Genomic DNA, 27,962 nt, shown 5'->3' on the forward strand with positions numbered 1-27,962 from the left:
GAGAGCTCTTTGGTCTTGGCCATGGTGGAGAGTTTGGAATCTGATTGATTGATTGCTGGACAGGTGTCTTTTTTACAGGTAACAAGCTGCGGTTAGGAGCACTCCCTTTAAGAGTGTGCTCCTAATCTCAGCTCGTTACCCGTATAAAAGACACCTGGGAGCCAGAAATCTTTCTGATTGAGAGGGGGTCAAATACTTATTTCCCTCACTAAAATGCAAATCAATTTATAACATTTTTGGCATGCGTTTTTCTGGATATTTCTATTGTTATTCTGTCTCTCACTGTTCAAATAAACCTACCATTAAAATGATAGACTGATCCTTTCTTTATCAGTGGGCAAACGTACAAAATCAGCAGGGGATCAAATACTTTTTTCCCCCACTGTATGTATGTATGTATTACATTTTTTTCTACACATGCCCTATGATGATGATAATAATAAATATAGATGCAAGCAGCAATGAACGGGGTTCACATGATGATAGAAAGGACACAAGATCAGCTGGATAACAAAGCAAGCACTTTATCATGCAAGAACTATCCTGCCACTGTGGAAGTGGATTTACAGTGGTTTAAATGGACACATGAAATCTGATTTTGGATTTGTCAATAACTCAGCCATCTTTTGACTAATCACTTAGCTTAGCTTTTTCAAACTAGGGTAAGACATGTGCCATGGGCCTACATTCCACATTTGGGTGTCATTTGGTCCTATGGTTCATGAGAAGATTTTTTAAGTATTTTTTTGCATATTTTAGCATGTGTGCTAAAATGCATCCTTTATATTTTGTTTTAGTTAACCTTTATTTAACTAGGCAAGTCAGTTAAAGAAAAAAATTCTTATTTACAATGACGGCCTACCTCGGCCAAACCCTAACCCGGACGATGCTGGGCCAATTGTGCGCCGGCCTATGGGACTCCCAATCACGTCCCGGCTGTGATACAGCCTGGAATCGAACCAGGGTCTGTAGTGATGCCTCTAGCGCTACTGGTATAGTGTGGCCGGCTTTGAATACATCAACGTTATTTTCTCAAACTCTTTAGGGACTATTGTGAGGAGTCCAAATACCACATTTGGAGTGAATCTGACTTTTAGTCCATGAGAAGATTTTTTTTGAGTTACATTGTTTGTTTTTTTTGTAGTAATAGTTTCCTTACTTTTTAAGATATCAACGCTAAAGTTAACATGGTTCATCATGGTAATGTCTTTGCTGACCCGTTGAAGTTGATAAGCGATGTATATAATACATCTATTATTAGGGGTACAAAGGATATAAATGGACATGTAAAATCTGATTTCCTGATTTATCTATAACTCAACCCTCTCTTAACCAGTCCCTTAGCTTTCTCAAACTAAGTTAAGATATGTACCATGGGCCAGCATACCACATTTGGTGTTGTTATTGCTTATGAAAATACGTTTTTTTTAAAGGTTTTCCAAACTTTCCAAGGTGGAGGAAAATCTATCCTGAAAGACCTTAAGGGTCCATGAGGCAAATTTGTTCAGGATGAAGAAAGACACCTAAATACAAAGTTTCAAGTCTGTAGGTCAAACTGGGCATCGGATATGAGGGTTTAAGTGAGACTGCTTATAACTAACCGCTTCTAGTTTGTGTGCCAAATTAGTAAAAAGTTACCAATCTATGTTTGAAATATTTTACCATATCAAGGAAGAAAAAGTATACAAGAACAACAACAGGTTTCAGAGCTTTACTGTGAACACATAATAATACTATAGATGTATTTTATATAGTGCTTTCATAAGAATCTCAAAGGAGCTGGCAGTTCATGGGAGACGATCTTCCACAGCGGGATGACGATGTAGTTCAGAAGAGTAGTAGCTCGAGTGGCCCAGGAAATATCCCAGCCAATGCAGCAATACTGCTTTAATTCACCAGGTGTCGCTATTTCATGCCACAAACTGTATATCCTTTCAGATAAGTAATTTCCTGTCAAAATGAACAATTAATTAATCAATTCATTTATTTATACATTTTTCCCATAGGAAAATATAAGATCTGATAATAAAAAGTGGGGGAAACATGTGAGATGGCTAAAACAGGAGGGCTTGTGTAAAAACAACTTTGGCTATAGAATAACATTAAAATGTGAAATGTAAATATTTGGTAGGATAGTGTTTATTCAAATGACACTACACCTATTTGACCATAAGGTGCATAGGAATTTGTGATGGCGGTGTTTATTTACCACCGCGGACTGAAGGAACAAGCTGTAGCCTACAGTACAGTACTTAACAACCACAACAAGCTTTAGAATGTCGGTGGCAAAAGGCGCACAGAACGTCAATGCAATGAACGTCTTACCTCACAAAGCCAACAATGACGGAATAATGGATTCTTGACCTGGTCTAGTCGAAGAAATATCTCTGCGCGTTGTCCACATCCTCTCCACCTGGCAACCACACGCAAACAGAGAACTGCAAAGTTGGCTGCTGTCCGGCGTCCATCTCAAGTTCCGTGTTCAGTGGTACAGTGTGTGCGGTCAACATGGATGAATTCCCACCCAAATTCAGCAAGGTGCTGGTGACACCTGATCCGCAGTACATACCGGGGTAGGTTATTCACATTGAAACTGCCTCTTTGCTTTTGAATTCTTTCAAATTAATTAATTAAATATACACTCTAATTAGATGCGTGTTGTATTGACATGTTATTTGTATTACGTGCATGGTGTGCTATTTATAGTGAAATTCTAAACCTTTTTAATGACGCATTATTGTATTCGTGCATCATTCCATTGATTTTATGCTTGCGCATACCTTTACATTTTACTTGATTATATTATGCCTTTTTATGTCGTTACACATAGCATACATTCGGCCTACTATAGGCCTAAGGAATTAACACAAACAATTGAACAAAGCTACACGAAATGTCCATGAGCAAGAGCAAGTCCAGTGCTCGAGGCCAAAAGTATTTTGTGATGGCCATCACCCATGGCAACTGTTCCCAGGAAGGTTAAACTCTGAGGCTACACTCGCTGACATTAAGGAACACAACACAGCTTAAACTAAATACCATGAGATCCATACAGTCACCTTTCACCTCAATAAAGCCTTACTTTGATATAAGCATTGTAAATAAAAAAAGGGTTTCAAATATTTACGCTAGGCCTACTGTCAACATAACAGAATAAATCCAAATAGGCCTGTTTGAAATCTAATCACAATTCTCTCTCTCCCCCCCCCAGGTATGCAGGTTACTGCCCCCAGCTGAAGTACCACCTGGGGAAGACCTACGGACAGCTGACTGCCAAGCTGCTGTCCTCTCCGGAGGTGTCGCGCTCACGTCGCCTGGTCCTCCACACGGGCCGCTTCCCCTCCACAGAGACAGACATGGGCCCGCGGGACGAGAACTGGAGGAGCCACCATGGAGAACGCAGGAATCTAGAGAGGAGGATACCGGGCTACACTGGTAAACACACGGTTACTCAGTTTCCATACATTAAGCAGAACACCCAACATCTCTTCCATCTGTAAAGTATGCTTTGCATTGTGTTGACATGGTGTCTTTTCCAGGCTTTGTCCCCAAAAGCCAGAACTACTTCTCCCGTACCTATGCTGAGACGTGTCGCGAGGCACTGTCTGAGTTTGACCGAGACCAGCAGAAGAGGGTTCGTCTGGCATCAGCAGACATACCGCTTGTCAGCAACACCACCAATTCCGAGTTTAAAGTAATCAGCTCTAATCTCTCTCCTATTTACACACACACACACACACACACACACACACACACACACACACACACACACACACGTTTAATAATCCATGCTGAGATCCTGTGTCATTTATCACTCTCTGTCTCAGTCTAAATGAGGCCGGCTGCATGACCTGGAGAGCTCTCCAATCATAGACCACCCATAGATTCAAACCAATTAATTCTTTGAGATTCACACCCATTATCTCTCGTTGTGTAGGAGCTGACAGGAAAGCTCAACAACACAAGCAATTACTGTTAGTCACTTAGGTTGAGTGAATGATAACTTTACATTGATACCATGCGAGAAAATCTTCTCTTATAATCAAAGGTCTATAGTCTGGGATAGGGCTGTTGGTAGGAGCCAAAAGCTTGAACACCTTCTCTGTCTCAACCATAGTGTCTGTCTGCCATTCTGTATACCCCCTTCAGCCTCGGAGACTGAGCACCCCTCTGACGGCCATCTCCAAAGATCCAGCCCCCTACGAGGCCCTGGACCCCTGGAAGCCCAAAGTGTCTCCTTACTTCATGGAGGACAGCAGTCCACACAAGTACTTCATCTCAGGTAGGTACAGTATACCAGAGGTACCATTTAAAAAAAACTCATACATAACATGGCCAAAAGTATGTTGACACCCCTTCAAATGAGTGGATTCAGCTGTTTCAGCCACACCCGTTGCTGACAGGTGTGTATAAAATAAAGCACACAGCCATGCAATCTCCATAGACAAACAGTGGCAGTAGGACTCGGCACCGTCATAGGATGACACCTTTCTAAGTCAGTTCGTCAAATTTCTGCCCTGCTAGAGCTGTCCCGGTCAACTGTAAGTGCTGTAATTGTAAAGTGGAGACGTCTAGGAGCAACAACGGCTCAGCTGCGAAGTGGTAGGCCACACAAGCTCACAGAAATGGGACCGCCGAGAGCTGAAGCTCGTAAAAATCGTCTATCCTCGGTTGCAACACTCGCTACTGAGTTCCAAACTGCCTCTGAAAGCAACGTCAGCACAATAACTGTTCGTCGGGAGCGTCAAGAAATGGATTTCCATGGCCAAGCAGCCGCACACAAACCTAAGATCACCATGCACAATGCCAAGCGTCAGCTGGAGTGGTGTAAAGCTCTCAACCATTGGACTCTGGAGCAGTGGAAACGCATTCTCTGGAGTGATGAATCACGCTTCACCATCTGGCAGTCCGAATGACGAATCTGAGTTTGGCAGATGCCAGGAGAACGCTACCTGCCCCAATGCATAGTGCCAACTGTCAAGTTTGGTGGAGGAAGAATAATGGTCTGGGGCTGTTTTTCATGGTTTGGGATAGGCCCCTTAGTTCCAGTGAAGGGACATCGTAACACTACATTCTATACAAATCTGTGCTTACAACATTGTGGCAACAGTTTGGTGAAGGCTCTTTCCTGTTTCAGCATGACAATACCCCTGTGCACGAAGCAAGGTCCATACAGAAATGTTTTTTTCGAGATTGTGTGGAACAACTTGACTAGCCTGCACAGAGCCCTGACCTCAACCCCATTGAAGACCTTTGGGATGAATTGGAATGCCGACTGCGAGCCAGGCCTCATCTCCTAACATCCGTGCCCAACTTCACTAATGCTCTTGTGGCTGAATGGATGCCCCCGCAGCAATGTTCCAACATCTAGTGGAAAGCCTTCCCAGAAGAGTGGAGGCTGTTAAGAAACAAAGGGGGGACCAACTTCATATTAATGCCCATGATTTTGGAATGAGATGTTCGACAAGCAGGTGTCCACATACTTTTGCGTGTATGAGTGTATGCAACACAATCAACTGTATATGAGTCTCTGTATTGAGTAGATCTTCCATTGAGGCATGTATTTAGGTTTCACAGGGTACGTGCCCAAATCTCGCTTCCTGATTGGCACGGGATACCCCATCACCACCAACAAGGCCCTGGTCCAGTTTGGAAAGGAAATGAGGAGTGACCCCACCTCCCTGCGCCTCCCCGGGGAGGAATCAGGAGTCCTGCCCCCCATCCCCACAGTCTACCCGTCCCACCGGGGCCTGCTGCCCTCCTACACCGGCCATGTTCCAGGTGGCCCTAAATTTCATCAAAACACTATAGTACCAAGCCTCACACACACAGCTCTGAAATCTCCATATTATGTTTTAAAATGTATCATATCATCACATGGTAGATCATGTGATACTGTAACATTATTGCTTAACTATAATATTATTTTGATCTGCCCACAGGACACAAGTTCAGGTACGGGCAGACCTTTGGACAGCTTACCCACAATGCCCTAGGGCTAAGCGGCACTCAGAAGATAGAGGCCAGAGCTCAGTAACGGAGGTACAATCCACAAGACAATCACATGACTTGATAAAGGACTAGGGTAGAGAACACATCATGGAGTTGTTTTGAGTGATGAATCCAAGGACTTTGAAATAAATGCATATGTCTGTGGAACAGCAAAACTTTGGTCTGTGGACTATGTACATCCCAGAGTGAAACATAATAATGATATATGAACAGAACATGTACACACTGTCAATATGGGCAGTGGAACACTGTTTCTCCTGTATTTAGCGATATACTCTACCGTTCAAAAGTTTGGGGTAACTTTTGAAAGAAAATCACATTTTTGGACCATTAAAATAACATTAAATTGATCAGAAATACAGTGTAGACATTGTTAATGTTGTAAATGACTATTGTAGCTGGAAACGGCAGATTTTTCTATGGAATATCTACATAGGCCCATTATCAGCAATCATCACTCCTGTGTTCCAATGGCACGTTGTGTTAGCTAATGTGCTTTTCTTTAAAAAATAAGGACATTTCTATGTGACCCCAAACTTTTGAACGATAGTGTAGATTTAAAAAAAATCTGCTGTACAAGTGGATGTGAAACATAAGTCACAAGAGAAATCAATACCTTTTTATTCAGAAAGGTTGATTGTCACTGGGAACTTACACTCAGAGAGGGTGCATTCTGTGTAACCTTTATTTAACTAGGCAAGTCAGTTAAGAACAAATTCTGATTTACAATGACGGCCTACTGGGGAACAGTGGGTTAACTGCCTTGTTCAGGGGCAGAACGACAGATTTTTACCTTATCAGCTTGGGGACCAGCAACCTTTTGATTACTGGCCCAACGCTCTGACCACTAGGCTACCTGCCACCCCAGCGTAGCCCATTCTTCTAAGGTTTTAGGGGAAGGACAGTTAGGTTGTGGAGGAAATATGCTAAACTCACTTTCACATTTATTGCAAAGGCTATAATAACCAAGTCATTCCTGTCATGTAAATCCAGACTTTGCCTTTCTCTTTAGCTTAGTAGTACTGGCCTATCAAAACGGTGTACACCTGAAACACAACATGATAGCTTTATATTGTGCAAACAACACACTCCATTTGGAACCTAACAGTTCCACAAATCTAGACTTTTCTTTCCTAAATATTTACAAAACTCTATTTCTCTCATAAAAAAAACAGTATAATAGGATATTGATGTAGGTAGTACAGTACAACCACACACAGTAGTAGGCCTAAATTAGCACCTAATGACTCCTTGAACGTTTGTTTTTACCATGCTAGAGTCAGGATTACCTCATAAACATGTTTGTCTAGTTGAATGTGAAGGCAACCTCCTTTTGGAAGATAAGCCACTGCACAAGGCTGCTGACTGGCCTAATATGTGGCACTAGTAAACATGGCTAGTAAAGATTGCCTTTCTGCATTTTTTGTTGTCATTCCATTCGCACATAGGATAGTCACGGGGTAGGGGTTGGAAGGTAGAGGATCAGATGGACACTATTAGGAGAATAGGATGCTACTGTATGGTATGCATGCAGCTCCATGACATACTAATTGGTTTCTTCTGCAGAGTCTGGGATGTTGTACAAGGCTTTCAGACTAAGGCAAGACCCTAACATGGGAGGAGCCTCTCTGACCACACAGTTTGATTGACAGGTTCACAGGGAGAATATAGTGCATAAATCCCAATTCATGACAGATGAAAAGAAGCACTTGTAAATCTAATAATACATGGGGGGAGTTGTTATTGCCTAATAATAACATAGCAAAAAGTATCACCCATGCTCCGATAGTTGTATCAACTGGTCTACTGTGCTTTTCTGACCAGTGTGAGTGTGTTCTAGCTGAGGTGTCTGTGTGTAACACTGTGTGTGTAACACTGTGTGTGTAACACTGTGCACTATAACACTGAATCAGGATCATGCGGTTGATGTTTTTGGTGGTGTATCTTTTCTTCTCCCTATCCCTCTCCACTCATCAGAGAGTTGGGTGAGTGTGGTCATAGGGGCACCATGTCTATGTCTGGTGTTTCTGGTCAGGCTGTGGAGCTGGGAGTTTCCCTGACCACACTGTATGAGCCAATAGGCCCAGCTGAGACCTGTCCAACTGCAGCCACTGTGAAGGTCTCCTTTAAGACAAGAGAAATACAGTTATTAAGGAGGAATTGTAATAACACCATAGGAACAGCTTAGCCATAGTTCAGTTCAGTAATTCTGACCTTTTCTGGGCCTGTGCCCCATTGAGATTTGGAGGTGCCCTCTGTGTCTTGGTGGGGGGATTCCCTCCTGATCCAAACAGCTTGGCCCAGCGTAGCCCACCCTGGGAGAGACTCTCATCCTGGGGGTCTGCTGGCATCCTGGGGGTCTCCAGCCCAGTTCCCTCCCTCCTGCCCTCCTGTGAACTCTCACCTTCTCTCCTCCCCTCCATCCCCTGCTGAGGCTCAGTGTGGATGACATCCATGTAAATCTGTCCATATTCCACCCCCCCCTCTGCGTGGGCAGGCCGTCTCTGCCACCACCCTGGACTGGTGGCTGACCACAGACTTCTGCTAGACTTGCCTAAATGCCTCACCCACTTCTCCTGACCCATGACCTTTGACCCCTGGGTGGACCCCTGAAGATGCTGTACCAGCTGGTGTCGGTCACCTGGTGGCCTGCTGTTATCTCTGGGACCATCCATAGAACCATATGCCCCCTGTCTGTCTCCTCTCAATAGGGGCCAACTGGTCATGAGAAAGGTGGAGCATGGTGAAGCTTGTTCCTCGGAGCAGAGCTGTCTGTTTAGCAGCAGGCGGGGCTCCAGCAGCAGGTTGAGGTCAAAGGGTAACATGGAAAGAGGCTGCAGCAGGAGGAGGAGCTCCTGGAACAGAGGCTGACACTGCCCATGTGACATAGCGAGGAAACCCCATGGATGGTAGTGATCTGTCACCTTGTCTGGGGAGAGGAGAGTTGTGAAGAGTATGAGAGAGGTATGTTCCAAGAACCATATGTTTTCTAATAACAATTTGGAGAAATGTAAAAAATCTAAACACATACCTTTTTGGTTGTAGAGATGATTTAGCCAGAATTCCAAGGCTCTCAAGCTAAAAGAGAGAATATAAGTCCCTCATTTTACAATCATAACATTTAATAAATCACCATTAGAACACAATTTGATACACTAAAAAAGACTGAGACTTGAAGGGACTCACTTGAGCAGGCCCATGATGAAGGCTCGTAGTCTCATACAGTGGCTGGTCAGCAGGGAGCACTGCCTCACCTTGGACAGCAGGCTGTGGAGCACCTGGGTGGTAGGGCCTTAGATAGGAACAGAGACCATTGAACTACAACCCCCATTAGCAAATGCAGCACTGTAGTCATTCCCTCATCAGCATCAAACCTACCACAACCACCCACATCATCATCATTACCATCATCACCACTATGTGTCTCTGACCTGTCTGAGTGGAGGCCTCCACCACATTCCAGGCGTGGTTGCGCCGATGACCGATGATCAGGTCAAGTTTGTGGTCCCTAAGGCCATCCTGCAGAATGTTCTGGATGGTGGGACACAGATGCTCCAGGACTAGACCACCAATGGTGGGACTCCTAGAGCTGTTCCCTAGCCGGATCTGGAGAGAAGTGGGACATTATCATATGATCATGATCAATAATTACACTTTAATCTAAAAATACCATACATTTATGGGAGTTGATTCATCCTATTCAAGGTTACTGTCAGTTTTTGGGAATTGGTTATTCCTAGTTCCCTTCAGGTTGCTTTTAGCTCTGCTGTACTCTACCTTTTCCCCAGGATCTCGACTGGTGCCAAAATGAGCCATGATCAAATCCACTGCCAAGCTCACAGATTTCAGCAGACCTGGAGAAACATGGAAAGAAGCAATCAGGAGTTAGCTCATTTCATATTCTGTGCCATGCAGGGGGGTTATCAAAATGCCTGAGGGACTGACATAAAACAGATTTGATTCATTAACCAGAAACATCAGACACTGAATAAAAAGGGTGTATATACAGAACCACATGGGAACATCCATGATTCATCTCCCTTCCATCTTGCTCTGGCTCTCTCTAAAATGTCAGGGTACATTCTTAATGCGTATTGAATCTGCCTACAATGCTCTCCCCTGCCAAACGGACAGTGCATCACTGTGCAAGCTTTGCTTTCACAAGACAATGTGCACACAAGCATGGGATTGACATTTACATTGTCTGGTTATAATCATGTGTGTCTGTATTGTGACACTAAAATAACATAAATCTGTGAATCATATATCCAGCGTATCAACAACACTGCACCCACTGCAACAAACATACACTGGAGCTTGCACACTCACATTCACACACTAAATGTCTCAGCCAATCCAATGCAGGGAGAGAAAAATAGGTCATGTTTTAAAGAAACCCCCTTCAGGGTATTGAAGGCACTGCTGCAGAAAGCTCTGCTGCTACTCTCTTTGGAACCCAACAGCAGCACAGAGTAACAGGATTCCAGTTTCCCATAATGACTGTTCAGTAATAGTCTAATTACTGTCCATTGTGACATAACACTAGATTACTGACACTGTTTACCTACCACATACATCCTCCGATTTATACATTGACATCACACACAGTCAACATCACATCACATCACACAATCCACATTATATGCTCTCAGCTCAAAACACCCATAACCCCATTAACCTAACTCCGTTTTACTCTACGACCCCCATAAGTTTCTTGGGACTAGTCTGAGGTCGGTACAGCCGACCTGCCAACTTCTGTCTGTAGCTTCCGTACAGTTTGGGCTACACACTAACTATGACCTCTTTGTGTAAAGTTGAGAAGTACTGTATATATGGAGACTGTTTAGTGACAGGGTTAAAAACAGTGGTGGATAAAGTACCAACATGTCATTCTGTAGTAAAAGTTAAGATACCTTAATAGAAAGTTACTCAAGTAAAAGTCACCCAGTAAAATACTACTTGAGTAAATGTCTAAAGTATTTTGTTCTAAATATACTTAAGTATCAAAAGTAAATGTAATTGCTAAATACTTAAGTATCAAAAGTAAAAGTAGAAGTATAAATCATTTCAAATTCCGCAAAGCAGACAGCACCATTTTCTTGTTTTTAAAATGTACAAATAGCCAGGAGCAGACTTCAACACTCAGACATAATTTACAAAAGATGCATTTGTGTTGAGTGAGTCCACCAGATCAGAGGCAGAAGGGAGTACCATGTGTTGTCTTGATAAGTGCGTGAATTAGACCATTTTCCTGTCCTGCTAAGCATTCACAATGTAATGAGTACTTTTGGGTGTCAGGTAAAATGTATGGAGTAAAAAGTACATTATTTTCTTTAGGAATGTAGTGAAGTAAAAGTAAAAGTTGTCAAAAATATAAATAGTAAAGTAAAGTACAGATACCCCAAAAAATATTTAAGTAGTACTTTACACCACTGGTTAAGAAATATATGTTTCCTGATCTTTCTTATATGTCTCAGATATAGGATAGAGACTTCCTTTATATTTGTTTTTTGGACTATCTGTTGTTCCATGCGTTTGTATGGGCTAATAGTAGCAAGGCCAAATAAACATTTTCATATTTTTGTACCAGTCAAATGTTTTGACACACCTACTCATTCAAGGGTTTTTCTTTATTTTTACTATTTTCTACATTGTAGAATAATAGTGAAGGCATCAAAACTATGAAATAACACATATGGAATCATGTAGTAACCAAAAAAAGTGTTTAACAAATTAAAATATATTTTTGATTCTTCAAAGTAGTCACCCTTTGCCTTGAGGACAGCTTTGCACACTCTTGGCATTCTCTCAACCAGCTTTATGAGGAATGTTTTTCCAACAGTCTTGAAAGAGTTCCCACATATGCTGTGCACTTGTTGGCTGCTTTTTCTTCACTCTGCAGTCCAACTCATCCCAAACCATCTCAATTGAGTTGAGGTTGGGTGATTGTGGAGGCCAGGTCATCTGATGCAGCACTCCATCACTCTCCTTCTTGGTGAAATAGCCCTTACAGCCTGGAGGTGTGTTGGGTCATTGTCCTGTTGAAAAACAAATGATAGTCCCACTAAGCGCAAACCAGATGGGATGGTGTATCGCTGCAGAATACTGTAGGTAGCCATGCTGGTTAAGTGTGCCTTGAATTCTAAATAAATCACTGACAGTGTCACCAACAAAGCACCCCCGCACCATCACACCATCCGTTCACCTACTCTGCATTTCACAAAGACACAGCAGTTGGAACTAAAAATCGCAAATTTAGACTCATCAGACCAAAGGACAGATTTCCACCAGTCTAACGTCCATTGCTCATGTTTCTTGGCCCAAGCAAGTCTCTTCTTCTTATTGGTGTCCTTTAGTAGTGGTTTCTTTGCAGCTGTTTGACCATGAAGGCCTGATTCACGCGGTCTCCTCTGAACAGCTGATGTTGAGATGTGTTTGTTAATTGAACTCTGTGAAGCATTTATTTGGTCTGCAATTTATGAGGCTGGTAACTAATCCTTATCCTCTGCAGCAGATGTAACTCTGGGTCTTCCTTTCCTGTGGTGGTCCTCATGAGAGCCAGTTTCATCATAGCCCTTGATGGTTTTTGCGACTGCACTTGAAGAAACTTTCAAAGTTCTTAAACTTTTCCGGATTGACTGACCTTTCTTTTTGCTTATTTGATCTGCTCTTGCCATAATATGGACTTGGTCTTTTAACAAAATAAGGCTATAATCTGTATACCATCCCTACCTTGTCACAACACAATTGATTGGCACAAACGTATTAAGAAAGAAAGAAATTCCACAAATTAACTTTTAATAAGGCACACCTATTCATTGAAATGCATTCCTGGTGACTACCTCATGAAGCTGGTTGAGAGAATGCCAAGAGTGTGCAAAGCTGGCAAAAAGGCAAAGGGTGGCCACTTTGAAGAATCTCAAATATAAATTATATTTTGATTTGTTTGACACTTTTTTGGTTACTACATTATTCCATATGTGTTATTTCATAGTTTTGATGTCTTCACTATTATTCTACAATGTAGAAAAAAGTTAAAATAAAACCCTTGAATGAGTAGGTGTGTCCAAACTTTTGACTGGTACTGTATATATAAAAACAATATATGAAAATGTTTATTTGGCTTTACTACTCTACTATTAGCCCATATAAATGCATTGAATAACAGATTCACTACATGGAACAACAGAAAAAAAATCTAAAGGAAGTGAGTAGGTGTGTCTACACTTTTGACTGGTACTGTATATTTCTGATACTTTAAGGGGTCTTAAAATTCCAAATCAAATAGCTAAATGATCTTTGGTATGACCTTAAAACAATTCCATATAGCTTAGTAGAACCCCCCACCCCCCTCCCCTGGCTTAGACACGGCTTAGACTTGCAAATTCGTAACCTATGATCTAATTTTAATTTGTAACATATCATACGAAATGGTTGATGGACACCCACAAATGAATACAATAGATACGAAACATAATATATTATACTAAATGGATTGTCTCGGATTTACGTACAGAGTACGTGAGAGAATGGCGCTGGAGGAGATGGCTGCTGTATTACAGGATCCTAACCAATTGTGGCATTTTGTTAGTTTTTTCGGGTTGTTTGTAACTTATTTTGTACATAATGTTTCTGCCACCGTCTCTTATGACCGAAAAGAGCTTCTGGATATCAGAACAGCGATTACTCACCTCGAACTGGACAAAGATTTTTTCTTTAACGAGTCGGACGCAAAGGATTTACTCCAGATACCCGACCAGTCCCAAATCCCCGTCATTTGCATGAAGAGAAGACGCTGATACAGGAGACACAGGTCGGGGTGCTTTGTGAGAATTAGTCGGCGACTGAGTAACCCACCTCTACTATCCGTCCTGTTGGCCAACGTGCAATCATTGGAGAATTAACGGGACTTTAAAAACTGTAATATCTTATGTTTCACTGAGTCGTGGCTGAACGACGACATGGATAATATACAGTTGGCTGTTTTTTTCGTGCATCGGCAAGGCAGAACAGCTGCCTCCGGTAAGACCAGGGGTGGCGGTCTGTGTCTATTTGTCAATAACAGCTGGTGCACAAAATCAAATATTAAGGAAGTCTCAAGATTTTGCTCGCCTGAGGTAGAGTATCTCATGATAAGCTATAGACCACACTATCTACCAGAGTTTTCATCTATATTTTTCATGGCTGTCTATTGACCACCACAAATCGATGATGACACTAAGACCACAACGAGCTGTATAAAGCCTTAAGCAAACAAGAAAATGCTCATCTAGATGCAGCGCTCCTAGTGGCCGGGGACTTTAATGCAGGGAAACTTAAATCCATTTTACCTAATTTCTACCAGCATGTTACATGTGCAACAAGAGGGAAAAAAACTCTAGAGAGACGCATACAAAGTTCTCCCTCGCTCTCCATTTGGCAAATCTGACCATATTTCTATCCTCCTGATTCCTGTTTACAAACAAAAACAAAAGCAGGAAGTACCAGTGACTCACTTAATACGGACGTTGTCAGATAACACAGATGCTAAGCTACAGGACTCTTTTAATAGCACAGACTGGAATATGTTCCAGGACTCATCCGTTGGCATTGAGGAGTATACCACATCAGTCAATGGCTTCATCAATAAGTGCATCGATTACGTTGTCCCCACAGTGAACGTATGTGCATCCCCTAACCAGAAACCATAGATTACAAGCAACATCCGCACTGAGCTAAAGGCTAGAGCTGCCGCTTTCAAGGAGCGGGACTCTAACCCGGACGCTTATAAGAAATCCCGCTATGCCCTCATAAGAACCATCAAACAGGCAAAGTGTAAATATAGGACTAAGATTAAATCCTACTACATCGGCTCCGACGCACATCAGATGTGGCAGGGCTTGCAAACTATTACCGACTATAAAGGGAAGCCCGGCCGCGAGCTGCCCAGTGACACAAGCCTACCAGACGAGCTAAACGACTTCGATGCGCGCTTCGAGGCAAGCAACACTGAAGCATGCATAAGAGCACCAGCTGTTCTGGACGACTGTGTGATCACGCTCGCCATAGCCGATGTGAGCAAGACCTTTAAACAGGTCAACATTCACACGGCTGCAGGGCCAGATGGATTACCAGCATGTGTACTCCGAGCATGCGCTGACCAACTGGCAAGTGTCTTCACTGACATTTCCAACCTGTCCCTGGCCGAGTCTGTAATACCAACATGTTTCAAGCAGACCACCATAGTCCCTGTGCCCAAGAACACTAAGGTAACCTGCCTAAATGACTACCGACCCGTAGCACTCACGTCTCTAGCCATGAAGTGGCTCACATCAACACCATCATCCCAGAAACCCTAGACCCACTCCCATTTGCATACCGCCCCAACAGATCCACAGATGATGCAATCTCTACTGCACTACACACTGCCCTTTGTCACCTGGACAAAAGGAACACCTACATGAGAATGCTGTTCATTGACTACAGCTCTGTGTTCAACACCATAGTGCCCTCAAAGCTCATCACTAAGCTAAGGATCCTGGGACTAAACATCTCCCTCTGCAACTGGATCCTGGACTTCCTGATGGGCCGTCCCCAGGTGGTAAGGGTAGGCAACAACACATCTGCCACGCTGATCCTCAACACGGGGGCCCCTCAGGGGTGCGTGCTTAGTACCCTCCTGTACTCCCTGTTCACCCATGACTGCGTGGCCAAGCATGACTCCAACACCATCATTAAGTTTGCCGACGACACAACGGTGGTAGGCCTGATCACCGACAACGATGAGACAGCCTATAGGGAGGAGGTCAGAGACCTGGAAGTGTGGTGCCACGTGCCAGGACAACAACCTCTCCCTCAACGTGATCAAGACAAAGGAGATGATCGTGGACTACAGGAAAAGGAGGGCCGAGCACACCCCCATTCTCATCAATGGGGCTGTAGTGGAGCAGGTTGAGAGCTTCACGTTCCTTGGTGTCCACATTACCAACAAACTATCATGGTCCAAACACACCAAGACAGTCGTTAAGAGGGCACAGCAATGCTTATTCTCCCTCAGGAAACTGAAAAGATTTGGCATGGGTCCTCAGATCCTCAAAAAGTTCTACAGCTGCACCATCTAGAGCATCCTGACTGCTTGTTTCACTGCCTGGTATGGCAACTGGTTGGCCTACGACCACAAGGAGCTACAGAGGGTAGTGTGTACGGCCCAGTACATCACTGGTGTCAAGCTTCCTGCCATCCAAGACCTCTATACCAGGCGGTGTCAATAAGGCTGTTTATTATCTATGCATAGTCACTTTACCCTTACTGTATCTATATGTACATATTACCCCGACTAATCTGTACCCCCACACATTGACTCAGTACCGGTACCCCCTGTATATAGCCTCGTTATTGTTATTGTATTGTTGTTCTTTTATTTTTTTATTTTATTTAGTAAATATTTTTCTTAAAACTGCATTGTTGGTTATATGCTTGTAAGTAAGCATTTCACGGTAAGGTCTACACCTGTTGTATTCGGCGCATGTGACAAATATAATTTCATTTAACTTGAAAATAATATGAAATGCTCTGAGACCAGGTTGATCCATGCTCTATCACCTATACACAGATCAGGCCCCTCCCGCTTCCTCACCTCTCCTCTGCAGGTGGCTGATGGACAGAGACTCGTAGGAGGCTTCAGGTGACAGGCAGAACTCCACAGGTGGCCTACTGTCACTCAGGCTGAAGGAGTCACAGTGCTGTTGTTGATGCTGCTTTACACTGGGCCCTGCAGACACCAGGGGCTGCAGAAGGGCGCTCAGAGAGGACACTGACGAGAGAGCAGCTGTCAGGCTACGATGAGAGGCTGCAGACCCAGTCATAGGGACTGAGGACAGTGGGATTGTCTTGTGGGGCAGTAAGGGTGGGTCTGGAGAGAAGGACACCAGCAGGTCTGGATGATGGATGTGACTGTCAGAGGGTGACATGGTTGCTACATGGGAGATGGGGCAGTGAGGGCTGTGGGTCAGGAGGACTGGGTTGAGGCTCTTCTGCACTGGGGACAGGCGTATGAGATCTTGGCAGATCTGAGCCATGCCTTGGCTCCGTTTGATTGAATCTTTGCAATGAGACTGGTTTGGGCTACTGTGGGCCTGAGCTGGGCTGGGGTAGGTTTGGTCTAGGTCTTCATAGAGCTTGTCCTGGCATGAATAAGCCTGGGTTAGTTTGGTGCTTGTTTGTGCTTGTTTTGGACTGGTCGATGTGAGACCAACGCTAGTGTGGGGCCTGTATGGACTGGAGTGTGTCCAGTTGAGTCTGGACTGGAAGTGTTGTGGACTGGGGGTGCAGGTGGAGCAGGTATCAGAGCTGGAGGGGCCTTCCAGGAGGATGGCTCCATAGCTGCCTAGTGGTGAGGGATGCAGGTGGGTCAGGAGTCTGTTGCCTTTGCCTATGCACTTGGACCCTGGCTGGGAGCTGGAGCTGGGCTTAGTGTTCTTGTGGCTGATGTACTGGTCCAGCAGGGAGCCCAGGGGCTGGCTCTGAGGTTTACCCGCTGGGGGAAGCAGGACGAAGGGCTGGATGGGCAGGGAGGTGGGCCTCTGTGCCTTACTATATCGAACCACAGGAGTGGCCCATGAACATGCCCCTGAGAGGGAGAGGGGATGAAAAGTTTTAAAGACAAGGAAAAAACAAGGGTAGATCAGCTGAATCGTAATTACTCATGTAAAAATACCAACTGGCTTGTTTTCTTACCCTCCTCCTCCGTCTCATGGTTCGGTGACACAGAAGGGTGGTTGGACACAGTGATACTGCCTTGGTTGGGACTCAGGAGTAGGGGGGAGTGGCTGCTACTCTGGCCCAGGGAAACTGCCTCTTGAATGGGACACAGATCCTGGGAGGTGTGGGAGTGGCTGGAACTCTGGCAGCTGTCTGTATGTCTCTTACAGTAGGCAATCTCAGCAAAGGAGGTGACATGCTGGGAGTCCCAGCTCATACAGCGAGGACGGTGCAATGGGGTAGCTCTCCTCCCTTCTTTGTCTAAGCCTTCTTCCTGCTGGCCATGGAGAAACAGATACAACTTTGATTAGTTGACAGGAATGTCAACTGCTATGAAAGTCATTCTGCTCATCATACATCTTACAAATTAGTCAAAACCTGAAGAAGAAATTCAAAAGTTGTGCATCTTTTTAAACATACTGTAAGTCATTGTGGTATGCCAACCTGTTTCTCCCCCTGGCTCTGCTCTCCCCAGGCCTTACTGAAGAGGAAGTAGTGGCCCTCTGAGGTGACGCTGGTGGTGCTGGACCAGGCTGGGCTGGGCGAGGCTGACTGGGATGACAGATCACAGGTCACCAGCTTGTAGTACTTCTGGGTGGTCCCTGTGGGCAGCAGCCTGGCCTGGCTCTGGAGACAGGAAGTGAGGTCAGAGACCTCCAGAGAGGACAGGAGGCCCTGGGCGTCGGGAAGGTAGACATTACAGTTGGAGTCCAGCGCCTGTGGTGACCAGCAGGGGACAGAAGGCTCCCCGTCAAGAGGAGAGGAGGTTGTTCTGCCCCCCTGACTGGGGCCAGCAGCTTGAGGACCCTGGGGCTCCTGGGGGAAAGGTTGCAGGTTTAGGACAACAGTGCCTTCTGCTGGCTGGGATGACTGCATTGCAGGGCTGCTGAGGTCGTTTGGGGTGGCAGGGTTGTTACTCTTGTTGTAGATCGCGCTAAAGTTGACGAGAACCCCATCTGAGCTGTTGCAGGAGGAGTCTGTGACGTACTCTAGAAGCCCATCAGAGAAAGACTCAGGGAAACATTTTGTTTGGCCATAGCTGAAGCAGTAGCTCTCATCACCACATTTTAGCATATTATCTTCAACTTCCTCCAGTCTCTCCTGCTCCCTACAGTCCTTCAACACAGTTTTACCCCTGTTGTCATGGTTCTGACTGGCTGATTGGCTAGAAGGTTTGGAGGTCCGCCTCCCAGCATTACTCAGGGCCCAGTTAGAGTTTCCATGTAGCTGCAGTACAAAAGAGGAGTCCTCATGGTATCTGTGCAGGTTATCTCCATCACTATCTTCATCCTCCTCATCTTCATCCACCCCTTCATTAGGGAGAAAGGAGTTGTGTAGCCGTAAAGTACCTCTAACTACAGGGTGTTGTTTATGTCTTTGAGAGATTGTCATCTGTGACGCCTCCTCTGATGATGATCCAGAGTCACACTTCCCACTGCTGTCACTGCCCCCCTCCCCGTCCCCCTCGCCCCAGTCCTCGTTGAGGCTCCAGTAGCTGGAGGAGATATGTCTGAGGCGGTTGTGGAAGGGCTCTCTGTGGAGGTTGCCTTGCTCGGGGAGGGAGGCAGCGCGGGTCAGACCCACGGAGCTGGAACACAGTCGACCAGGCCGCTTGGAAGAGCTGCGGCACAGAGCCGCCTGCACAGGAAGCTGCCAGGGGGGGAGCTGCACCAGGGGGAAGTGACACGCGATCAGGGTGTCCCCTGATAGGCTGGCTGTCCTGTTCATTCTCTCAGCTCAGCAGTTGATGTTATTACTGAAAGAGTCTCCATGCTCTGAAGGAAACATCTGAAACAGGAGGAAAGGAGAGCATTAAATGGGTTATGATGATACTAGAACAGATAAGCAGCCCAATGCTACTATGAAGCCTCATGCTAATTCTGGAGTCTATAGTCAGACTCGGACTACTAATGCCTCCTCTGCCCCAAGCCATCAGCATGGCCAGCGCTGCATGATTCACTCAGTCAGCCATGGCGTGCTCCCTTCCTCCTCACCTAACAAAAGTCACCCATAGCTACTCATAGTGGCGACCCGTCATTCAGGGCAGGTTGGGCGGGGCCCCACATTTTTAGGCCAATTTTTTGGGGGGAGGTTGCCTGTTTTTCATGTTATTTTGCCATTAATATGTGTCACACATCAGTTTGCAAACAATGTAAAAAATAAAATTAAAAGTTATATTGAGTTAATAAAGCCTCCATACAAACATGGTCTCTTTTTTGCTTTCTTGAGTAAAGCAGGTCCAAAATACAGGTGTTTCAGCCTAGATCCGTGCTTTCTGTGGTGGTGGGGCAGCCAGCGGAAAATACGGAGCGTAGGGGTTGGTAATGTTCTCTAGTTACGCCGTGAGTGGCTCAGTGTTCTGTCACTCATGGGGACACTATGTCACTGCCAAATCTAAGGGTAGAGCTTGAAAATTCAAGCCCCTTAGGTGCTGCCATAGAGGTACATTAGAATTGTATTTATTTAACTTTTATTTAACTAGACAAATCAGTTAAGAACAAATTATTATTTACAATGACGGCCTACCAGAAGGCAAAAGGCCTCCTGTGGGGACGGGGGCTGGGATTAAAAATAAAATATAAAATATAGGACAAAACACATCACGACAAGAGAGACACCATAACACTACATAAAGAGAACCCTAATACAACAAAATAGCATGGCAGCAACACATGAAAACACAGCATGGTAGCAACACAACATGACCACAACTTGGTAGCAGCACAAAACATGGTACAAACATTATTGGGCACAGACAACAGCACAAAGGGCAAGAAGGTAGAGACAACAATACATCACGCGAAGCAGCCGTTATTGAGTCTTTGAATGAAGAGGTAAAACGGTCCAGCATGAGTGTTTTTTCACAGCTCGTTCCAGTCACTAGCTGCAGCAAACTGAAAAGAGGAGCAACCCAGGGATGTGTGAGGTGTATGAGGTGACTACCTCAAGCTCTAAACCCTCAGAGGTAGTAATCACACCTGTGGGGAGAGTGGCATTCTTCTTACCAAACCACATGACCTTTGTTTTGGAGGTGTTCAGAACAAGGTTAAGGGCAGAGAAAGATCATTGGAAACTAAGAAAGCTTTTTTGTAGAACGTTCAACACAAAATACAGGGAGGGGCCAGCTGAGTATAAGTATTTAAATGGATGAGAGAGCTTCCTACTGCTTGAGCTATGTTGTTGATGTAAATTGAGAAGAGCGTGGGGCCTAGGATCGAGCCTTGGGGTACTCCCTTGGTGACAGGCAGTGGCTGAGACAGCAGATGTTCTGACTTTATACACTGCACTCTTTGAGCGAGGTAGTTAGCAAACCAGGCCAAAGACCCCTCAGAGACACCAATACTCCTGTCAGGTTGTGCGCTACTGGTAAGAAGTCAGGTGCAGGAGAGCGGAGAGTTGTGATCAGGCGCACACTTTAATTTGCAGAAGTAACAACAGACGGATGCAACTGCTTCAAAAACCTCCAGCCAAATGGCAAAAGTGCAAAGCGCGACAACAGTCACAATAATGCATAAGTTAAACAATTAAACACACTCGGGTACAACACGGTACCCGGGGAAAACCAGCCTGGCGCGTAACACGAAACATGTAACAAAAACAATTCCACACAAAGACATGGGGGGAACAGAGGGAATATATATGTAGTGTGATTAGGGAATGTAAACCAGGTGTGCGGGGAAACAAGACAAAACAAATGGAACAATGAACAGTGGACTGGCGATGGCTAGAAGACCGGTGACGTCGACCGCCGAACGCCGCCCGAGAGGAGCCGACTTCGGTAGAAGTCGTGACAACTCCTTAGCCGGCCCACAAGAATGGAATGGTCTACCATATCAAAAGCTTTGGCCAGGTCAATAAAAATAGAAGCACAACATTGCTTAGAATCAAGGACAATGGTGACATCATTTAGCACCCTTAACGTTGCAGTGACACATCCATAACCTGAGCGGAAACCAGATTGAATACCCGAGAGAATACAATAGACATCAAGAAAGCCAGTCAGTTGATTATTGACAAGTTTTTCCAACACTTTTGGGTAAACAGGACAAAATAGAAATTACAGTATATAACAGTTAGGATCAACTTTATCTCCCCTTTAAATAAAGGCTGCCTTCCAAACAATGGGAACCTCCCCAGAGAGGAGAGACAGGTTAAAAAGGTCAGAGAGAGGCTTGGCGATGATAGGGGCAGCAACCTTAAAGAAGAAAGGGTCAAGTTGAAGGAGCTGCTTTAGCACTTCGGACTCAGTGAGAAACTTTGTAGTGGGGCAGGGGAAAAAGAGGGAGGAGCATCGGGGATCGTCACATTAGAAGGGGTGGGAGATGAGGAAATGTTGGACAGGCAAGGAGCCATGGCAGAGTCAAATAGGAATCCTGACTTAATGAAGTGGTGATTAAAGAGCTCAGCCATGTGCTCCTTGTCAGTAACAACCACATCATCAACATTAAGGGACATGGGCAGCTGTGAGGAGGAGGGTTTATTCTCCAGGTCTTTAACCGTTTTCCAGAACTTCTTGGGGTTAGACCCACAGAGAGAGAACTGCTCCTTAAAGTAACTAACTTTGGCCTTCCGGATAGCCTGAGTGCACTTATTTCTAATTTGCCTTAATGAGAGCCAATCAGCCTGAGTATGCATGTGCTGAGCGATTTGCCAAATTGAATTCTTGAGGTGGAGTAACTCTGACAGATCACGGTCGAACCAGGGGCTGAACCTGTTTTTAATTCTCATTTTCTTTATGGCCGCGTATTTGTTAACCTGTCTGGGCTAGGGGGCAGTATTTTCACGGCCAGATGAAAAACATACCCAATTTAAACAGGTTACTACTCTGGCCCAGAAATTAGAATATGCATATTATTAGTAGATTTGGATAGAAAACACTCTGAAGTTTCTAAATCTGTTTGAATGGTGTCTGTGAGTATAACAGAACTCATATGGCAGGCAAAAACCTGAGAAAAATCCAAGCAGGAAGTGAAAAGTCTGAGAATTGTAGTTCTTCTTTTGATTCTCTATCGAAGCTACAGTGTCTGTGGGGGACGTTGCACTTCCTAAGGCTTCCATTGGCTGTCTAAAGCCTTCAGAAAGTGGTTTGAGCATTTTCCTGTCACTGGGCAGATAATAGGAGCTCAGTTAATGAGTGGTCTGCCTGGCAACAAAGAGATTGGATATGCTCGGTCCCGCGAGCACGCCCCTCCTTCTTTTTCTTCTTAAATGAATATGCTATTGTCCGGTAGGAATATTATCGCAATTTTCCATTAAAAAAACCATAAAGATTGAGATAAAAAAATACCATAAAGACATGCTTCTAAGTACGGTAATGGAACATTTTGACTTTTCGTCTCTCGTTCCGCGCTCGCGCGTTATGCCTTTGAATAAGTGATCAGTACGCACGAACAAAAACAACATTTCTTGTGGAAGTAGCAGTCCTGGGAGTGCATTCTGACGAAGATCAGCAAAGGTAAGAGAATATTTCTAATACTAATTCTGAGTTTAGGTTGCGCCGAACTTGGCGGGTGTCTGAATAGCTCGCCGTGATGGCTGAGCTATGTACTCAGAATATTGAAAAATGAGCTTTCTCCGTAAAGCTATTTTAAAATCTGACACAGCGGTTGCATCCAGGGGTAGTCTATCTATAATTCTTAAAATAATTGTTATATATTTTGTCAACGTTTATGATGAGTATTTTTGTAAATTGATGTGCACATTCACCGGACGTTTTGGTGGGAATACATTTTCTGAACATCACGCGCCAATGTAAAATGCTGTTTTTGGATATAAATATGAACTTTATCGAACAAAACATACATGTAACATAATGTCCTAGGAGTGTCATCTGATGAAGATCGTCAAAGGTTAGTGCTTCATTTAGCTGTGTTTTGGGTTTTATTGACACATGTCCTTGCTTGGAAAATGGCTGTGTGATTATTTTTGTCTATGTACTCTCCTAAATAATCTAATTGTCACGTCTGATTTGGACTGGCGTAGAGGCGGAATCAGATGCAGGAGACAGAGGTGCTGGAGGTGAGTGTCTTTTAATAAACTGACACACACAAACGCTGAAAAGCACAGGGCGGTATACAAAGTTCGCCTGGGAGAAACACTTTCCCATAAAACACAAAATATATATTCCACGGCACAAAAGCAAGGAGCGCAGCCCGGTAAATCCTTAGACAAAACTGTCGGAAAACACAACGTGGACAATAAACAATCCCGCACAAAATCCCAACTGAAAACACACATTAAATAAGCCCCCACTAATGACATACACAAAACAGGTGCGGAACAGACAGACAAAACTAAAAGACACAGAAACAACGATCGGTGGCAGCTAATAGGCCGGCGACGACGACCGCCGAGCGCCGCCCGACCGAGGAGGGGCGCCACTTTCGTTGGATCCTGTGACACTAATGTTTTGCTTTCGCTGTAAAGCCTTTTTGAAATCAGACAATGTGGTTAGATTAACGAAAAGTTTATCTTTAAAATGGTGTAAAATAGTTGTATGTTTGAGAAAGTTGAATTATGACATTTTGTTGTTTTTGAATTTGCCGCCCTGACATTTCACTGGCTGTGTCCCGCAGGTGGGACGCTAGCGTCCCACCTAGCCCATAGAAGTTAACGATACCACTGAAAATATATAAAAAAGAAGGTCTAAGCGTTTTCGACAGAGGGGATCAAGCTGATTCTGAAGTGCCCATCCAAGAAGGCTCAAGGTCATTGGCCACAGTTAAAATGATGTAAAATCATGTTATATCTACAGTAGCTTTGACTGGACTGATCATGTCAACATCATACTTTCAAAATCTTAGCTAGCAGTCATCATCATGAATCAAGTCGACAATCTACCGGCAAATCCTTTTTAATCCTTGTCATATGAAGATAAATAATGAAGAGAAATTATAGATAAAATGTACCGGTGCTCATTGGCCATTGGACATAAACATTACACAAGTTGGAAATTGTAATTTCAACAATGAGTGGTTTGGAAGAAATCAGTGGCTAACTGCAAACATTGCAAAGCAATCACTAGCCTGCTATTCAGTGGATTGGGTGTGTGGTCCCAATTCTTGGTTTAAGGGTCTCTTTTCCAAGCATAAAATAATAAACATTCAACATAAGCCATGCTGTCAATCCAGCATGATTTCAGCCGCGCTCAAAACAACAGTTAACTCAGAACTGGGAAATCTGACTTCAGTGAGTTCCAGACAACTGGGAACTCAGGAAAAAACGAGCTCCGACTGCGAAAATACATTTTGAATGGTCATCCAAATCGGGATCTCTGGCCTCTTTCTAGAGCTACAACCTGAAGATCATTGACGTCATCATGATTATACCTTGTTTTTTTCTGAGTTCCCTGTTGTCTTGAAAACACCATAAATCCAGAGAATGCCAGACTGATGACAAAATTTGCCTGCGAAAGACCGCCACACCACCTTCCAGTTCAAGTGAGCACAACAAGGTGAGTCCAAAAATGTCTTGTAAAGCTGCTGCATAAATTATGTAAAATGCCAGGGAAATATGTATACTGTAGCTAAGAAAGTAATACTAAGTGTATGTTGTGTAGTAAGCTGTTAGTAGCCCATGTGCCTCACCCTAATAATTTGGTCTATTTTCCCCTCTTAATTTAGCCTACTGTTCTGACTTGGTGGTGCACATGTAGCCTATAACCGGTTTAGAGAAATGTAATCATTGAATATTGTAAGAGCTTTCATTGTCTGCTTATATGCCCCCATTATTTATACTACGGTTCTGACTTGGTGTACAGGGAGAATACTGTAAGAACGGCCCATGTTCTGAATTCTGTCGCTGTACATTTCAAAAGTGCTGAACAAATATTTATATTAACTACGTTCATTAATGTCTTAATCGAAATTACGGATTGCCTCTTGTCTGCTTATCGTCCCCTTATGCCATAGTTTGTACATCTCAATTGTCAGTAGAAACCACATTTGTTTAAGCAAGTCAGCCATATCAGTGTGTGTTAAAGGCAGTAAATGAGGCTGAATGAACTGTTTCGCTGTCAGACAAGGCTCTGCTGATAGCCAGGTGTAGAAGTGGCAAGGTGTTTGGACTGCTGTTGGCCCTAACAGTTTGTGGGCACTGTTTGTCACCGTTATATTGCAATTCATGTATTGTTTAGTGTTGTGTTGTGTAGTGGCTTTGCTGGCATGCATCCCCCAATTTTTGTTAGTTTGCCCAACCAAGATTTACATTCTAAAATCGCCACTGGCTACTCATAGTCTGTCTGACTCTGCACTGCAACTGGGGCAGCAATACTGCAGATAACCAACAAAGACGAGATAACCAACAATACTGCCTGATAACCAACAACGTCGAGACAGCCTATAGAGAGGAGGTAAGTTAATTGGCATTCTGGTGCCAGGACAACAACCTATCCCTCAACCTCAGCAAAACAAAGGAGTTGATTGTTGACTTAAGGAATTAGAGGATGGAACACGCCCCGATCCACATCAACGGGACTGCAGTAGAGAGAATCAGCAGTTTTAAGTTTGTCAGCATACACATGACAGAGGACGTTACATGGACAAACATACTGTATAAAACTTGAAACTTGATAGTCTGATAGAAAGACCGTGTTACACAACACAGCTATTCATGTACACCTCTTAAAGACCCAGTGCAGTCAGAAATGTGATTTTCCTGTGTTTTATATACAAGTAACTGCCAAAATAAAGGAAATACCAACAAAGTGTCTTAATAAGGCTTTGGGCCACCACGAGCTGCCAAAACAGCTTCAATGTGCCTTGGCATAGATTCTACAAGTGTCTGGAACTCTATTGGAGCAATGCAACAATTAGCATCAAGGCTAACGCTATTGTTAAACGCTTAATAATGACAAATAACACTGCCATAAATGTCATTAATGTAAAGAAAGAAAGGTAGTGTTTTAAAAATATGTATATGTTTACATTACTTATTTTATTTATTTCCCACCGTTTTATAAGTCAGAAGACAGCCATCCAGACCTTCCTAGGACCATGTAAATGTCCTCTGTCGATTAAACTTGTATTTGCCTCCCTCTGGTGGTCGGCTGCATCATTACATCCATTTATATCACTTCACCGTAATGTTATGTCAAAGCAATCTTTGAATTTGTCCCGAGAAGGCGGATCTAAATACATCACTTTCATAGCTCTACGACAAAGAATCCAACCTACACATTTCCTTAAACCTAAAATAAGTAAAGAAGTAATTTTGTGTGGAAGTCAAAATTTGTTTTAGGTCGGAGACAGACACATTGTATATGCTAAGGATTCCCCCTCATCTATAAGAGGGACGCACGCTGTTTAAATGGACCAAATGTTGATTTAGACGTTCACAAATTTAACAGATTTTGACTCTCACTAATGTCATAATATGTTTGGTAAAGTATTAAAGAAGGTGAAATATTTTGGGTAGATATTCCTAAAGCGGATTATAGCAATATATGGACATATTATAAAGTATGAAAAGGCTTATTCATTCACAATTGTATTTTATCATACTATCATCTTGGTATAGATTTTATAGTACTTTTATTGTGTACTGGATCATATTGGTTGAAAAGTTTTTTTTCTTTCTCAGACATAAATGAACAATTCCTGGTGAAAGCCAAAGGTCATAGCTTTCTAGGGAGGGGACACTACTAGATTAACGAAATATTACCCTCTTGTTAGATTGATGACTAAAGCCATAGCGAAACAGTGCAAAACGTCTGTCAGCTCAACTTGAAATCATGAATTATGGACAACTCTTGAACTTCGGTGTAAAATATGTTTTGATTCAACTCATGTTTTATACTGAATGTGTGCTATTCTGCATGTGTTCATTTGTTAAAAATTGCCTTGCGTGAGAGGGTAGGCTACCAACAGTGGTGTAAGCCTAGTGAAGGGTAAACGCAAGTAAACGCCTACCCACCTTTTTCTGATTTTTCAACTCACCCATTTGTCCCTTTTCTTCCCCATCATACTTTACTTCATTTATTTCATCTGTTGTTTTATATGTGAAACTAGTTTCAGTATAGTTTCTAGGCAATTATCGGGGTGATTATCAACTGGGCACGGCACCTTCAACTGTTAGAAAAAAGAGGGGAACAGGCCCTACTGCCAGGCGAAGGAGGGGCAATGGGGAAAACCGTTCAAAAAATGACATGCCCTCCTAAAAGTGGTTATAACTCCAGTTCTGTGTGTGATATGAAGATTCTAACAACAACAGTG

The 27,962-nt window shown here is 43.7% G+C and overlaps 2 protein-coding genes and 1 long non-coding RNA gene across 5 annotated transcripts in view; 1 reads left to right on the plus strand and 2 right to left on the minus strand.

Moving 5' to 3' along the window:
- Positions 1 to 1,695: 1,695 nt before the first annotated feature.
- LOC115159474 (uncharacterized) lies at positions 1,696 to 2,461 on the minus strand. The gene is made up of 2 exons (XR_003868894.1): positions 2,326 to 2,461; positions 1,696 to 1,950 (listed from the first exon to the last, which is right to left on the minus strand). It is a non-coding gene; the product is annotated as an uncharacterized LOC115159474 (long non-coding RNA).
- Positions 2,445 to 16,930, plus strand: cimip2b (ciliary microtubule inner protein 2B). 3 transcript variants are annotated; one of them, XM_029709221.1, is made up of 7 exons: positions 2,445 to 2,573; positions 3,212 to 3,435; positions 3,540 to 3,694; positions 4,150 to 4,282; positions 5,569 to 5,781; positions 5,943 to 6,042; positions 16,641 to 16,930. In XM_029709221.1, exons 1-6 carry the CDS (start codon positions 2,509 to 2,511, stop codon positions 6,035 to 6,037), a joined length of 885 nt encoding a protein of 294 aa, XP_029565081.1. In that variant the 5' UTR covers positions 2,445 to 2,508; the 3' UTR covers positions 6,038 to 6,042; positions 16,641 to 16,930. The 3 variants fall into 3 exon arrangements, with proteins under 3 accessions (XP_029565081.1, XP_029565080.1, XP_029565079.1); XM_029709220.1 differs by lacking the exon at positions 16,641 to 16,930 and adding an exon at positions 9,801 to 10,023; XM_029709219.1 differs by lacking the exon at positions 16,641 to 16,930 and having other exon boundaries at positions 5,943 to 6,167.
- Positions 6,829 to 27,962, minus strand: part of LOC115160270 (iporin) — a 30,933-nt gene continuing 9,799 nt past the window's right edge. The window contains exons 2-10 of the mRNA XM_029710637.1: positions 18,196 to 19,539; positions 17,728 to 18,028; positions 16,628 to 17,620; positions 9,790 to 9,866; positions 9,444 to 9,618; positions 9,199 to 9,304; positions 9,044 to 9,090; positions 8,227 to 8,941; positions 6,829 to 8,136 (exon numbers count right to left, since the gene is read on the minus strand). Coding sequence (XP_029566497.1) covers positions 8,025 to 8,136; positions 8,227 to 8,941; positions 9,044 to 9,090; positions 9,199 to 9,304; positions 9,444 to 9,618; positions 9,790 to 9,866; positions 16,628 to 17,620; positions 17,728 to 18,028; positions 18,196 to 19,479 — 3,810 coding nt within the window. The 5' untranslated portion in view covers positions 19,480 to 19,539 and the 3' untranslated portion in view covers positions 6,829 to 8,024. The remainder of the gene's footprint in view (positions 8,137 to 8,226; positions 8,942 to 9,043; positions 9,091 to 9,198; positions 9,305 to 9,443; positions 9,619 to 9,789; positions 9,867 to 16,627; positions 17,621 to 17,727; positions 18,029 to 18,195; positions 19,540 to 27,962) is intronic.

This window comes from Salmo trutta, chromosome 23 (assembly GCF_901001165.1).
Source record: "Salmo trutta chromosome 23, fSalTru1.1, whole genome shotgun sequence".
NCBI classification, from domain to species: domain Eukaryota; kingdom Metazoa; phylum Chordata; class Actinopteri; order Salmoniformes; family Salmonidae; genus Salmo; species Salmo trutta.